The sequence below is a fragment of the Anomalospiza imberbis genome, chromosome 5, assembly GCF_031753505.1.
Source record: "Anomalospiza imberbis isolate Cuckoo-Finch-1a 21T00152 chromosome 5, ASM3175350v1, whole genome shotgun sequence".
In the NCBI taxonomy this organism is placed as follows: Eukaryota; Metazoa; Chordata; class Aves; order Passeriformes; family Viduidae; genus Anomalospiza; species Anomalospiza imberbis.
In genome coordinates, this window is record NC_089685.1 from 68,957,849 (window position 1) to 68,973,394 (window position 15,546).

Sequence of the window (15,546 nt, forward strand, 5' to 3'; positions counted from 1 at the left end):
GATGGGCACAAGCTTTGGCTTCCTCCTTTGTGCCTGTAAGGGCTCTAAGAATGCTCACAGGTTTGCAGCAAGTGAAGCAATTTATCTGTTTAAAAAGCTGGTGCTCTGGTACATGAATGCTCAGCAGGATGCAGGCAATAATATCCTGAGGAGGTTTTCAGACATGTTGCAGGGATCACTCAGTCTTTATCCTACTGAATTTTTACTTGGGCTTCTAGAACCTTCTCTTCTCTTTCTTGGCCTCTTCTGTTCCTTAACATCGCTGTTGCTGTTTTAAACATAGTGACATAAAAAGAAAGGAAAAAAAATACCCAAACAGTTCTCATTGCACTCATCCCCCTGAGTGTCTTTACACAGGTGCATCCTGCTTCAGATATTTCTTTTCCCACTCAGCCTGCAGGTTCCCTTCTATATCACTCTAAATATGGCCTTGCACTTGTGATCTATACTTCAGATCCCTTTTCTGTACAAGGGAAACTGCTCAGAACATCACCTCTGACTGATCTCCCTGCAGTGGACCTTTCCCATTCAGTGTGTTCATGCTACTCATGCCCCAGAAAGAGAAGGGCAGGACAGAAGGCTTGAAGTTCCTTTGCGGGTTAAAGCCCACGCAGGACAGGGACAGCTGCAAATGAAACACTACAGCCAAGAGTGCTTTCTGCTCAGCGCTGTAGCTTCCCCAAAAGCTCTTTCAGAGACATTAAACAGATGAGGGTTTGTTTTTCCACATTGTTCTGAGATTTGTGGAAATGAAATCCTGTCCACTTCAGATGGGCAATAGACACTGGCTTTAATTCCAAGTACTTATCACCATGTCTCCATCTCTGGGAACTGATGTGACCACTACATTCTCAGGTGCCAGTTGCCTGTCTTTGTCCTAAAATTGGCATTCCACATCACTGGCAAGGCTGAAGATTCTTGGATAATCTAGCAGTAGCTCTCTCAGCTTTAGAGCTCGGAATGGCCACACTTAAAAGTTCCAGTAAAGGGTTCTCAGATACCTGTGCTCAGGTCCATGGGGTGCCCCTTTGGCACAGATGGTAGGATTTGTCTCCTTTCTGAAATCTTTGTGGATATCCAAAAATGTATTCAGCAGCCCACAGCTGGGGGCTGATTTCCCCCTCCTGAACTCACACGCTGCGCACAAGCATAGCAGGAACCTCAGCCCACAGTGCCACAGTTTGTACAAATCCCACTCCAGCATTAGCAGAACCTTCCCCATGCTGCTTTTGAGCCTCTACCATAGGTAGTGATATAATTTAGTAGATTTTTGACCACATCTTAGAACACAGCCCAGTTAGCTCAGGGAATAGGAGAGGAAATGACAATGAAAGCACAGTATCCCAAAGCACCTCAAAAGGCTTCTTCAGCATGTCAGTCACAGATGCACAAACACCATCAGCCAGGAAGGATGGAGAATCCCAAAGATTTTTAGGCCTCCTTTAGTTATTTTGAAGGGCCTTTGTACCTTCGACCAGGAATGCAGCAAGAATAAGGGTCCTTCTACTGTTAGAAAAGGTGATTTGCAGAATTAGAAAGAGGAAGGGGGAAGAGGAAAGGACAGAGAAGCGCTTTGCTGGAAAGATGTTTGCCTAGCAACACAAAATCAAAATCTATGCCTGAACTGTAAGAAATGTCTCTATGGGCACTGCTTCTTCATTTGGTATTCAAGCCAACTTTTGCCTGTATGTGATCTGAAAACACAAGAGCAAACATGTGAAAGAGGAGGATGAAAGCAATGAAAGCTGACACTACCAAGCCAATGAGTTAACCCAAATTATTAAATGAGTTGGTGTACCTTGGGTTTTTAATTGCTCTCATTTGCCCGTCTCACCAAAATAGGCTGTGCATCCAAACGACAGGTTTTTTTAGGTAATACAGTGCCAGTTTGATTACTGCAGCATCCTTGGAGAGCAGGAGCATGCTGCAGGAGTCCTCCGTGGCACTAGAGGGGAATTCTGACACTGGCAGAAGAAGAAATACATCTTTATGCTACTTTAGCAGACAGGTTTGGCATATGGTAGAGGTTAGGCCTGAAGGATTACATTACTATTGAACTGAAGGACTCCTAACAAAGACAGTTTTATTTAATTTACAATTCTGCTTCTTACACCTAAGGATACTTGCAGCCTTGGGTATATTTTAGAATTGCTCTCAGTATTGGAAATGGCCCCAGAGGTTAATCAAGGAACTTCAGGCAGAGTGTCTGCAGCAATTTGACTCTTCCAGGCGTGACCAGGGCTGGGCTCAGCTCAGCCTGGCCTCCAAGAACACATCCACTGAGTGCCTAGGGCTTTGCTGTGAGGTGGGTAAAGGTAGAGCGAGCTAATTAGCTGCACCAACCCACATTCCACAGCTGGTGCTGGGTGTTGTAGGGCTGCCAAGAGCCAGTTAGACTCTCCCAGCCCGTTGCCTCACCCAGAACTGTGTGTAAGGGGATGGGGATATATAAACAGAAAGTGTTGCTTTAGCACTGGGATATTATGGGTTTACAAATCAGATGCACTGGAAGCTGGCTGGTCCCTGTGCAGACATGGCCTGGATCTGAGCTGGACAGCTAAATCAGCCCCTGTATTGAACTCGTAGTGCTGATACAAGAAATATTTTACCAGTACAGTACCTCCACTGCCAGGGTGTCCAGCACTCAGGAGACACTGGGTGTGACTCACGTGGTGGTAGTGGAGAGAGCATACATCAAATTCAGAGGCAGTTGTACCCACTTCTGCCACAGCCAGCCTTGATCCTGGGCATCCTAGGGAATAAGCCCAGCCTCTTGTGCATTTCTTTCAAATTCCCTTTTGCCCTCTTCTGCCATTTTGTTGCTCCTGTGTTAGCCAAAACCTAGTTTACTAGGGCTCTTGATTGGAGATTTATTACAGCTTATTTCTGTCTGCCTTTCTTTAAAGCCAGCTGAACATACCCAATGCTCTTCCTCTATGGTAAGACCAAAAATACAGACCACCCTCCCAGCTTCTGTGACACTCTTTCTAACACACTCCTTTTTTCCTCTTCTCCGTGATCACAAGTTCTCTCTCCAAGCCCAGCCTAGTTATTTGTGCATGAAGCTGCCATGTCATGTATTGGTGTGAGTCTGGTGTTCACATGAGCTGTGAATATGCTGCACATGTGTATCTCTTGTGCATCCTGAGCTTTCCTTTGGTCAAGTTAACTGTTGTTCTGCCTTCTAATGAACCACCAAGAGAGAACTGGACCTGGTAAGATTTCTTGTTAGCCACAAACTATGTCCTTGTGTCACTATCAGTGTGACGCTGAATGAGTTTGCAGTGTGACCTTATGTTCAAGCCTCCAGAAAAAAAAAAAAAAAAAGGGTTGGGACTCTGAAGCTCCTCTTCAATGAGGTGATTCAATATAACATTTGTATTTTGCACAAAAAAGAGTAAGTGGTGCAATGGTGCACAAAACACTGCTGCCTTGGTGTGCAAGGCAGTTCCCACACCACCCCCACAGAGCTGCAGTAGCTCCAGTTTCTGGATTGCCACTCTGCAGAACCTCCCTCCTCTGGCAAGGAGGAGGCCTTCAAAATATGCCTTCGAAAAGCTGGATGAAAGCCAGGAGGAAGTAAGCAGGGCTACTCAAGCATCAGCTAATCTGCAGCCACCTAGTTTTAAAATGACTGTAATCTTCTGGGGCATCGCTGAGTTTTTGGCTAAGTGGTTTGATGCCAGTAAGTTGCAGATTTGCGTCAGGGAGGGATTTGTTCTATTTTATCTGCTGCTTAGACTTTGTCTGCTCCAAGACACTAGGAGGGCAGAGATAAATTTCTGCCTACAGTAGCTGCCTCCTCTCAGCAAGGAAGGACAAAGGAATACTAAAACCTCTGTCCAGACCCATGGCCCAACTTGCTGCCACCTAAAGGGCCAAGCCAACCAGAGGAACAGCAGGTAGAATAAGAAAACACTGGTTTTTTAGTCACAACCACAGCATGATTGCTGCCCATACAACCTCTAAATTTGGACCTCAGCTCTGTTTTAGATGGTATTAGAGCTTGGCTTGTACAGGACTGGAAGAGGTATTTGACCTTACAGTTATCCCTCTGGGACTGTAGCGCTGAGAGTATCCAGTGCCGTGATTTTTGATTCCTTGGAGGCCACATTCCCTCCTTCACCTCAGAGCAACTCCTTCTAATTTGCTGAAGCCCACAGCCTGATGTCCAAGTAATCAAACAAGGATGATGTGAGGGGCAGGGAACACTCAGGCTTTTCGTGACACAGCCTGTTTCCCTTTTCTTTTTCACCCAGTTACTCACAGGCAGCGAGTGTCAGCCTTTGGTACAGCCTGGAGGAAGTTACCTGCTGACAGACACACCACAGACAGACAGACAAACTGCAGCTGGGTGCAACCCTGATCTGTTGCACATGGTGCTGAGCTCTCTCTGTGCAAGCAGGGGTCACATCCAGCACACAGCTACGGCCCCTGCGTAGGGACAGGGACGGAGCTGTGCACCAATCAGCTCACCCTGGCTCAGAAACAGGAGCACACCCAGGTACACATCTGCATCTGGGCATTTCATCCCAGAAACACCCAGCCGGGCTGCTCCTGTGCCTTGGGTTTTACCAGAAGCAGACAGGCAAGCAGCTGCTGTTTTCACTGCCCAGTGACAGGAAATCCAAAGGGTCTGTTCTCTCTTGGTTTACACAGTGGTGAGTAGTTAACAGCAGGGGTGATCTGCACTGTTTCTTCCTCCTAAATGTTGCTCTTTTGGTGGTGTTTAGACTCAAACTGCAGTCTTTGCAGCCTGGGTGGGGACAGAGAGGGGGTTTCCATGCACTTTGCTCCACAGCAGGTCAAGTGGCAGGGTGACAGTGTTATCTCCCCCTGTGACAGGAGGTCACATTCCCACAGTGCTGCTACCGGAAGGCACCGGCTCCACAGGCTTGGCACAGTATTTTAGGGGGTTAATAAAGTGGGAAACTTGGCATTTGCTGTGCCCTTGAGCTAGGCAGCAAGTCCTCTGCCAAGGCCAGGTGAGCCTGCTGCTGCAGCAGCCTTCAGATGGATGTTGCCTTCACACATGTGAAGGCTGAGGAACGTCAGAGCTGGTTAAAACCCCAGGGGAAAATGCTTAGGGACAAAGCAGATGCTGTGAGAAAAAACAGGCCAGAAGAAAGACTATTTTAAAATACTCCAGGCTTGAACAGTAGCAGCGAAGCCAAAATAAAATGTTTTTAAAAAAGCAAAAGTCAGTGCACAGACTGTGGGAAATACAAAGGGGTCATGAGAAATGAGAAAGGCCCAGCAGCGGGAGCGAGTGACCAGAGCCCAGCCCGCAGGAGCACGGCCACAGCAGCACAGGGACAGCCAGGCTGGCAGGGGTGCCAGTGACACCAGCACACACCGTGCCCCCGTGGGGTTTTGCAGCCAGGGGCAAATCTGGGACCTGCTCCTGTTTCCCAGCAGAGCAAGCGGCACATGGCCGGTGCCTGACACCAGATTCACCAGAACTGCTGGCTGAGGCACTCACTGGGGTGAACCACTCAGACAGGCCAAAAGGGAAAGTGTCTTTCCCCTCCAGTGCAAGGTCAAAGGGGAATTGCCTCTTTCCCATGTGAGGAGATGTATTAGAGGGGTATGAGCATATCCTATTCCTAATCCCTGAAAGCCCAGGCAAACTGAAGGGGAGAGGCTGATGGCCTTGAGAGGCCCTACAGAGCAGCCTCACCACCATGGGAGACAGGGCAGGCTTGAGGAGCCTTGGCCTGTCCCTGGGGTGCCGGGGAGTGGAAGCCCAGGGAGCAGTAGCAGGACAAGGAACAGTGCAGTGAACCCTCGGCGTAGCCTCCTCTGTGGCCCAGGGCCCTCGTTGCTCTCGTGCTGTTGTAACTCCTGCCTCTGTGCCAATGGCTTCCAGAACGCAGAGGAAAACTCTCGCATCTCAATCACCTTCTTCCGACTCTTCCGCGTGATGCGTCTCGTGAAGCTCCTGAGCCGAGGGGAGGGCATCCGGACACTGCTTTGGACCTTCATCAAGTCCTTCCAGGTATTCCTTCACTTATCTCTAAGAAAGACCTAAGTCCTTTTGATCTCCCTTGGTGGCCTCTCGGGGAGAGCTTTCACCCCAGTGCCTGAGCTCAAAGGTGCCCAGGGACAGGTGGCACAAACGAGTCAAGTAAATGGAGCTTGCAGGGAGTGACTGCCTGGGTATGGGTTTCATCTGTAAAGCATGAGTAATTGCTTGAGACCCTCCTGAACAGCCTTAATAGTTCAGTTCAACTCAATTACTGCCTGTCTGTAACCTTTCGATGTCATCTTTTTTTTTATCCCCTTATTTGAACTATATTTCGTATGTGTAACTCCAAGTGAAATACATCGCTGTGGGGGGAAGGCCTGTGTCTCAATTAAGTTTCCTTTAAGCCTTGTTTTGAGGATTTCCAGTGAGTATTAGAGGTGTGTGGCCTCCATACTTTCATCCAGGAAGAATTCACCTTTTTAGCCTTACTCTTTTGAGCTGGTAACAATGCCAAGTTATTAAATTGCTGCTGCTTTTTTTCCCTGGAGACAGGTTGCATTTCAGTGGTAGGTAAAGTTTCAGAGTAGATAGGAGGAAGTGAAGAATATCAGACTGGATAAGAATCATCACCTTTGGAGGAAAACAAACACCACAGTTATTTGCTGGAAAAAACCTGGCCACATATAGTAAAATGATAGTTAGAGATGAAGCATGGCATACTCCTACATTCTAAAAGTACTTGACCTGGATTTACTGGACCAGCATAACCTGGATGTTAGCTGGGGCTTATCCAAAGGAAGCAGCAGGGAAACACAGCACAGGAATACAAATAGTGGTCTAAACATGAGCAAATATGCAGAACACACCACTGGGCAAAAGCATGAAAGAGTAACTTGAGCAACACACAAGTCTCGAAACAGCAACTATATAGCCCTCAGCCTGAGGCTGTAAATGGTCAATAGCTGTGGTATTGACTCAAATGGAAAAGGAACTGACCCATACTTTAAAACTTAAACCTCACCAGTGACAGCACAAGCTGGGACCAAAGCCTGCAGTGCTGCAGCTCATTGCATTGCAACTTCTATCTCTTCTCAGCAGAGGTAGCACACGTGCACACCAGGCATCAGCATGGACTTATTCCAGTGCAGCTCTCAGTGGTCCCGGTAGCCAGACCACCAGGCTGATGCAAGGGACTCATTTTGCACACTCCTTGACTGCCAGAGGACCTAACCCTGCACAGCAGGTTTCTGACACATCCATGCCACAGTGACTTTTTCCATTGCTTGCAGAGTTACCAACGCCCAGGTTGTTATTTGAGCAGTGCCACTGGGAACCATTGTTTGCCTGCGTAGGAATGAGATTCCCTTGGCACAGCTCAGCCAGCCCTGATGCAGGGGACAGAGTCACACTTTCCAGTTCCTGCTTCTCCTCCCCTTGCCCCTGTGCCCCTCCAGCCTCTTTAGCAATAGCTTGCCCTGAGGTGAACTTGTCATGGCTGGAGAGGAAGAGATGGATGGGAAAGGGAGCACCTGGTACTTCCCCCCAGTGACCTTCAGACCTCTTCAACTGGAGAGTCACTTCAAGCAGGGTTGTAGGGTGGTGGGAGAAAGTATGAAGGGAGGGATCTTCCACAGCAGGGGAGGGGGAAAAAACAGGCAGCGCTGCAAGCAAGTGCCTTTTCCCTTGAAAGCCTTTAGCCATTTATAACATGGAATTCTCTGCTCCAAGCTCCTCCTCTAGCAACTACCGGGAGGCTCCTTTGGTAGCTAAGAATAGCCACTGTGCCGCTCTCAATTCAGCCATCCCAATTTCAGAATGTGGGATCCCAGCAGACTTTGGCACAGGCCCTTCAGTGTCCCCACATGCTTCCAGGAAGCACCTCTGCTCACACAGGGCAGCCTAATAAGCAAGGAAGCCATGGAGTTAGATCCCGTGGTAACTTCCACATGCCCTGGGCATGGCATGAAGTGCTGACGTGCAAGCTGGGGCACTGGTGAGAGCGGTGGGAAAATGCTCAGCGGGGTTTCCGTCTGCAGAGACAGCAACAGGGTCAGCCTGGGGAGTGGGAGGAGTAGGAAGTGAGAGGGTGCTGAGGGCACGGCAGGACCGTGGGAATCACAAGGAGAAAGTGGTGACGCCAAGGAAGGACAGAGCCAGAGGAGGACAGAGACAAATGTAGAATTTTGGAGGTGGAGAGCTGAAGGAGCCATGCGGAACAAGGGGCAGGGATAAGCAGGAAGGTGCATTAGTGGAGAGGAATGGACTGAGCAGAAGAAGATGAAAAGGAAGTGAAGGGGCAGACAGAGAGAACAGAAGACATCCATTTTCCCATCCATTTGGATGGGAAAAACAGAAGTACTTTCAGAAAACAGAAGTATTGTTAAGGTTATACACCTCAGGTCTTATCTGGACACTATCCCAGGAGCTCTTAGATATTGTCTGTATCAGGTCACAACTAAATCACACAAAATGTTTGGAGCCCAGTTCTGAGCTGGTGGTCTCTTCAATGACACTGTTGAGTAAACATACTGATTTGTCTGGCCCCCTAAAAACCCAGAGGATTCTGTGCTAAGACTCAAGGTGATGATTACAGACATCATCTAAAGGATTTGATAATTTTTTGCCATTTTACTATTCAGATCTCTTTGAGATGATTTTTGCAGATCTTAGTCAAATCTCCATGGTGGCCAGTGAAAATATTCCCTCGTTTTTTCCTGCGGGATTTAGTTGTGTTGAATTTAGGATTACAGAAGGGTTTGGGTCAGAAGGGACCTTAAAGATCACCCAGTTCCAACCACTCTGCCATGGGCAGGGACAACTTCCACTAGACTAGGTTGTTCAGAGCTCCATCCAACCTGGCCTTAAACACTCCCAGGGTTGGGGCAGCCACAGCTTCTCTGAGCAATCGGTTCATGTCTCACCCACCCATACAGCAAACAATTTCTTCCTAATATTTAATCTAAACCTGCTCTCTTTCAGTCTAAAACCATCACCCCTTCTCCTATCACTTGAAAAAAAAAATCCATCTATGTCTTTATTGTGGGCCCCCTTTAGGTATTGGAAAGTACTCTAGAGTCTCTCTGGAGCCTTCTCTTCTCCAGGCTGAACAACCCCAGCTCTATCAGCCTGTCTCCATAGCAGAGGTGCTGCAGCCCTCTGATAATGTTGTAGGCTCGTTATGTTCTGATAAATTGGGTGTTCAAAATCTAGATCGGGGACATTTTCAGAGTGAACGTGTCCACCCATTTCCTCTGAATCAAGTTCTGAAAGCCTCTGCTCTGAGCGCTAGATATTTCAAAAGATTCCTGCTCAAAAAGCCTGAGCCTGGTGAAGTCCCGAGCCCTTGATTCCTGATGGTGGTGGAGGAATCCGGGAGCACTCGGCACTTGGCTGATTGCACTGACCCCTTCCTAGGGAGGCAGCTCTGCGTATCAGGGCTCTGCATGTCCTCTTCAGCAGCCCATCACTGACACTCGGTGCATGGCAGACACCATCAGGGACACCTAACACTCAACAGGGAAGGTGCTCATGCTGCCTTAGGTACTTAGGGTGGTAGCAGCCATTGTAGCAGGAGCCCTGAATTAAGATTCCAGCAGCTTTTATTTCACCATACTGGATGCAGGGAAATACCACATTGCCATTAGTGCCAGACTAATGCTGCCTGCGAGAGCTTTCTCCTCCTGGTAAGCAGGTGTCGACACCGGTTTTCCCTCGCTTTCCTGGCTCGGTCAAGGGCGGGAGTGACAGGAAGGCAGCGGAGCTCCATCCATCCCCCATGGCACGGAGCCGAGCCTGCTGGGCTGGGCGGGCCACCAAGCGTGGGCCTGTAGAGGCATCTAGTGGCCACCTGCCCGCACTACCGAGCCGCGCTGGGGCCAGCCGCGCCCCGCGTCCCGAAGCCAGCAGCAGCACGACCCAGGCAGAGACACAGTGCTCTCTCTTTTTTTTTTTTCCTTTCGTTTCCAGGCTCTCCCCTATGTGGCTCTTTTAATAGTGATGTTGTTCTTCATCTACGCTGTGATTGGGATGCAGGTAAGTGATGCTTAAAGAGCCCGGGTGTGTCTGTCTTCTCCTGCTAGAGCATGGGAACAGGCTTGCAGGGTAACTAGATCGGTGTGTGGGTGTGGGGGCTTACAGCAATGTTTTCACCCAGTAAGGTAAGATGGAAGCTAACCTTGGCTGGAGAGCATCATCTGACTCGGTACTTCCAACAGCAGCACAACATAGTCCAGGAAAAAAAAAAAAAAAAAAAAAAAACAAGCAAATAAAAAAATTGACCCATTTAAGGGCAGAACACAATATGCAAACAGCCTGCCCTCCACATTCTCGAAGGAATATCCACAAAGAAGATTTACTGCCTTGCTTGTTGGTCCAAAGCAGTTTTTTAAGTGGGCTTATGGCCATGCTGCACTGAACAAACCAAAATGTTCTCTTGCATCTCTTTCACACTGGCATAACTTCCACTGAGTTGTAAAGAGCAGCTTTTGAGCTACACCCATGAAGCTAAATATGGGATCAGACCCAATGTTCCAACACTCAGAGTTTCTCCAGGAAGCTGCATCAACACAACATCTTACTCAGTTTGCAAAATGCACTTGGAATCATGTTGAGCATTCACCTGTGCAAGGAACTGATGTTGCACAGAGACCCTTGAAGACAGCACGGGGTATAGGCACAGTCTGTGACAGTCCCACCCTCATTTGCTGCACTGCTTTTCAAGCTAAGCTTTACTTTCCACTTGGATGTTAATCAAAGTTCTCAGACAAGTCAGCCATCTGGGATCAGAGGCCACAGTATGGAAAGGCATGGCATAATTGCTTCCAGAGGTCTTCAAACATGACAGGCTTCTTGGTTTCATGATGACAACAGAATTTGTAATGAAATTCACCTGACCTCTGTGACCTTGTTTTAATTTGTTTCCTGTTAATATAATCGCATGTTTTCACAAACTCCATCTACTCTGCCCCACTGTGAAAAATAAAATTAATGTTTTCTTGAATTATCACAGGTTATCTCAATAGCCCCAGTAATCACAGCTGTCATTTACTCTACTAAGCTCATACTGTAAACTTGCCAGTTTTGCCTTTAATACCTAAGATGGCCAAGATCTTACAGAATTTCCTGTGCTATACAGAAAATCACTTCAGAGTATTAAGCTGGTATTACATCGCTGTACAAAGCATTATAAGTGACTTCCAAGCACCCACACAGATGGGGTCTACAGTGGTCAGGGCACAACCAGGGCCAGATGCTTTATTCTGTAATTCTACTCCTTTTTATTTCAGCTAGTTCTAAGTTACCTATTTAACCCTTGGCTTACATTCAAGCCTCTGTTTAAATCATCTCAGCAGTCTGAAGATCATACATCTGTCTTTCACATTGATCTAGATTACTAGGTTGCTTCATGCCCTCATGCCTTCCAATAAGAAAACCAACTTTTTTTTTTATTTTCCCTGTTTGCCCAGAGCCCACAGACCTGTGATTATGACTTCTTGTCCAAATGGCATCTCAGACATTTTGTGTGCAGCCCTCTTGAACGTGCTGATACACAGAGCTCTCTCACACACAGGGACACATAGGAAGGAAAATCACCCCTCACTCTATTAAGCCACGAAAGACTGTATGTACCAGAACTGATAAAAATATCCGAATTTCCCATATAAAGGAGACCTACTACTTTATGTCAGCTCCTGCCACAACCTGGAGCGTAACAACATTCAAGCCTCACTGCCTAATGTGCTCAAGTGGAAACAATCCAAGTTGATGCTGATGGATGAAGCTGCTCATAGGATGGCCCAGGAGGCACAGATTGGAGAGGCTGTAAGGGAGGAACCTCCACTGACAGCTCCTCCCAGGTAGCTAATGCAAAACACCCACAGCAGCTGCTGCCTCCTGCGTGAGGGAAGCTGTAGGGTCCAAAGGACGACCATGGGAAGCTCCCTTAGCTACATTTGCTTGAAATGATAAATATGTGCAACTGGGGCAGTCAGAGCTGCCTGTGGCGTGGGGCTGGCCCGGCAGGGGAAGGGCCACGCATCCATGAGGAACCCCTGTGGAAAACTGCCATGTGTTGACCCTCCCTCCCGTATGGCAGGGCCGTGCCACCATTGTCCCTGCGCCCCTCTCCGTGCCGTTGTTTCTCTCGGCGTGCTAATTATCAGTGACATTTCCTTGAAAAGAAGCTCGGTGTTCTCTCAGAGCTGCTCTGTTCCTGCTGCTTGTTTTGGCTACAGAGAGATTACAGCTCTCAGCCCCCGAGATCTCTGCCACGTTGTTATCAATGGGGAATAAATAGTCCTGACTGAGCTGTGTAGAGACCTTTCTGCCACACAAGATTTGTTTAAACTCTCAGTCCCTCGGCCTGAAAGTACCACAGCTATCCAAGATTTTTTTAAAGAAGCCTGAAACCCTGCTGCACTGGGAACTTCACACCTAAAGACAGGCAACTAAAAAGGTTTGCTGATGGTTGCAGGCTTCATGCCAGGGCTGGATGAACTAGTTTTTGTGGCATGGGAGGAAGCCCTAGGACATCCTTGTCTGGGCAGATCTGGTCATCATCTTCATGCTGCTGAAATCTGGGAGGACCCCTGAAACACCTGCTGGTGACAAGCATGACTATAGAAGGGCAGGCATTTGGACAATTCCAGATCCAAGGCAATGTATTTACATTGTTTTGTGAAGATCCAAGGCCCCCCACGGAGATGGAAGCTCAAGGCTTTGCAGCTGCTGGTCTTTTGCTATCATTTCATCCTGACAAAGATAGATAAGCAATGAAGGAAGGAGCCTTTTCTTCTCTGTTACTGATTTCTTTCAGCTGGGCTCCCTTCCCAATTGAGTGCCAATTAAATCAAGGCCCCACGTCATGTGTTCAGTGAATGAATAAGGAAGGACACCTTGTTTTGACACGAGATGCTTTTTATTGCAGAATTAGTGCTTTTCTGGTTATAAAGCAGAAGCCAGGGAAGCAACAACAAATATGAAAGATGCACAGAATTTATTTTTTTTTTACTAGAAGAGCAGATTGCATTAAATATCAGAGTCAGGGCCAGGCCAAGAGCTACGAGTGACAAGAGGTTTGGGGATTTTACAGGGCTAATCTGAAAAGACCTCTGCTTTCTGCCAGGTGTTTGGTAAAATTGCGCTGAACGATACCACAGAAATCAACCGCAACAATAACTTCCAGACCTTCCCCCAGGCAGTGCTGCTGCTTTTCAGGTGGGTGTACGACAGCTCTGCATTGTGTCAGCCTGGGAGCACGATTCCTCTGCTCTCGGGCACAGCTTATCTCCTCCTACCGTGTCATGCTCACGAGGTGAGTAGTAACATGTTGTCCTTCAGTGGGGGAGCCCGGGAATTATGTCAGATGGAAGGACCAGTCCATTAAGTCTCTTGTAGCCCAGCAGCTCACCCTGGTAACGCTCAGTGCTGGGGAGGGACACGAGTCTTCCTACACAGAAGGAAGGCAGCCAGTTTTCAGTGCTCTCCGAAATTGATATGCATCAAAACCTTCTTTGGTTCAAATCTGGCCAGTGTGACTTCTAGCAGGGAAAGGGACATGATGAACTTGTGCTTAGGCATGGCCAAGCCCAGCTTAGCACATCATCCTACTCCAGCTGGGGCCAGGGAGGGGTGCTGAAGGGGTGGGAAGTTGGCACAAATTCGACACTGTCATAATTTTGAAGGACTTCTTTTGATGCAATCCGCAGCCATGTCACACACATCTCCATGATTCTGCTTGGAATGTGAGAGGCCCGTACCCACAGCAGCCAAATCCAGTCAGAAATGATATGCTGATGATGGCAACAAAACCAAACAGAGGAGCAGGATATGCCAGGGGATGTCAAAGCCATCGGCCTAACTTGCTCTTAATTGACCACAGTGGCAAAATTCTCATTAATGTTCATGGGATCAGGAACAGGTTGCTAATGTACCAGTCCCTGTCGCATCCACGGTCACTGCTGTCTCCCCCTGCCCTTTGCCTTGCCCAGGTGTGCCACAGGTGAGGCCTGGCAGGAAATCATGCTGGCATGTCTCCCGGACAAGAAGTGCGACCCGGAGTCGGAGCCAGCCAACTCCACGGAAGCCGATCACTCGTGCGGCAGCAGCTTCGCCGTCTTCTATTTCATCAGCTTCTACATGCTCTGTGCCTTCCTGGTGAGTCCCCCCAAGCCAGACCTTCCCTCTGCCAGACTCAGCCTCTGCTTCCCCAGACGTCAGCAATGCACAGGACAAGAATGATCTCAAAGAGGGGAAATCTCCCCATGGGTCTTTCCCAGCATCATCCTTTCAGTGACAACACCCGTTCCCTGCCTCCCTCCAGCTCTGGGGGATGCTCTGCTTCCAATCCCTGTCTTTTGTGCACAGGGATTGCTCTTTGCTCTTCCCCGCTCTCCCTAAATGAGAAAACCAAATTAGTCTGTTGTGGGCTGTGCTGAGGCTAGCAACGCCTCAGCCACACTTCCCACCTTCCCTCCTACCTTCCTTCTGGCTGCTGAGCAGTTTTTCCTCCCCTGCCAGCAGCAATGACTGTGAGAATACACATATCCCACTTGCATCTGCTCTGTGTTGGCAGTGTGGCACTGCTCAGAGAGACAGCACACGCTCTGCAGCTGGCAGCAGTGCCCAAAACTCTCCCAGTGAACAGTAGCAACATTTTTAAAGTTTTGGTCTTGGGCCAGAAGAAAGGACTTTTATCTCAGCCCCACTGCCTATTGAAGATAAATCCCACCTCATTCTGCCAGGCAAAGACATGGGTAAATAAAAAGCCACGACAGCAGATCTAAGAATTTAGCAAATTTGTGCCTCATCCATTTAGTAGGGAAGAGAAAAATGTAACCAGCTGAGAATATTCCACCTCTGGGCTCTTCCCATTTAAACCAGGGGGCTGGCATGGGGGAATAAAGAAGCTAACCCCAATGGCTCCCTAGTTTTGTGAGTCCAAATCCAGACCTTAAATGGAGAACGTGGTAAAATTTACTGTTCCTTGCCTTACCCATCACATCATCTCTGTCCTTGTTTGCAGATCATCAATCTTTTTGTAGCTGTTATAATGGATAACTTCGATTACCTGACACGGGACTGGTCCATTTTAGGACCACACCACCTGGATGAGTTTAAAAGGATCTGGGCAGAGTATGACCCTGAAGCTAAGTAAGTAACCCAGCCTGGATATCAGAGCTCCTCAGGAGAACAGGCCCATTATTTTCTGTTCTCTAGACTCAGTGCAGTAAGTGCCATGTTCCTCCTGCAGGAACTTTTTTTTTTTTTTTTTTTGTACAAAACTCCTAAAATAGATATCACCACTAGGTACTGCTGGTGAATCCATAAACCCAAAGTGCAAAGATACTCACAGAAATCTCAGCATTTGGGCTGCACTGATCCCTGTCTGGCCATTGCTTTACTTTCTGTTGGGGAGATATAAACTTAGTGAGGGGCAGCAGGAGACTGAGAAAAAGAGGTTAGGGGGTTGGATTATCGTTGTAGTTGTTTGTGATATTGTGACTCTTCTACTTGACTTTGTACTCACAGCAGAGCTGCTCTGCTCAAATCTCTGGTTTTTCATATGTCATATATGCGCA

General features: G+C 48.0%; 1 protein-coding gene across 37 annotated transcripts in view; it reads left to right on the forward strand.

The window, feature by feature from the left end:
* CACNA1C (calcium voltage-gated channel subunit alpha1 C) overlaps positions 1 to 15,546 on the forward strand; it is a 457,310-nt gene that overhangs the window by 421,636 nt on the left and 20,128 nt on the right. For 27 of the 37 annotated variants that reach the window (XM_068191795.1, XM_068191793.1, XM_068191810.1 and 24 more), the window contains 6 exons: positions 2,907 to 2,939; positions 5,870 to 5,998; positions 9,935 to 10,000; positions 13,092 to 13,183; positions 13,957 to 14,122; positions 14,991 to 15,118. In XM_068191795.1, the coding sequence (XP_068047896.1) occupies positions 2,907 to 2,939; positions 5,870 to 5,998; positions 9,935 to 10,000; positions 13,092 to 13,183; positions 13,957 to 14,122; positions 14,991 to 15,118 (614 nt within the window). The remainder of the gene's footprint in view (positions 1 to 2,906; positions 2,940 to 5,869; positions 5,999 to 9,934; positions 10,001 to 13,091; positions 13,184 to 13,956; positions 14,123 to 14,990; positions 15,119 to 15,546) is intronic. The other 10 variants (XM_068191796.1, XM_068191799.1, XM_068191808.1 and 7 more) reach the window with 1 other exon arrangement.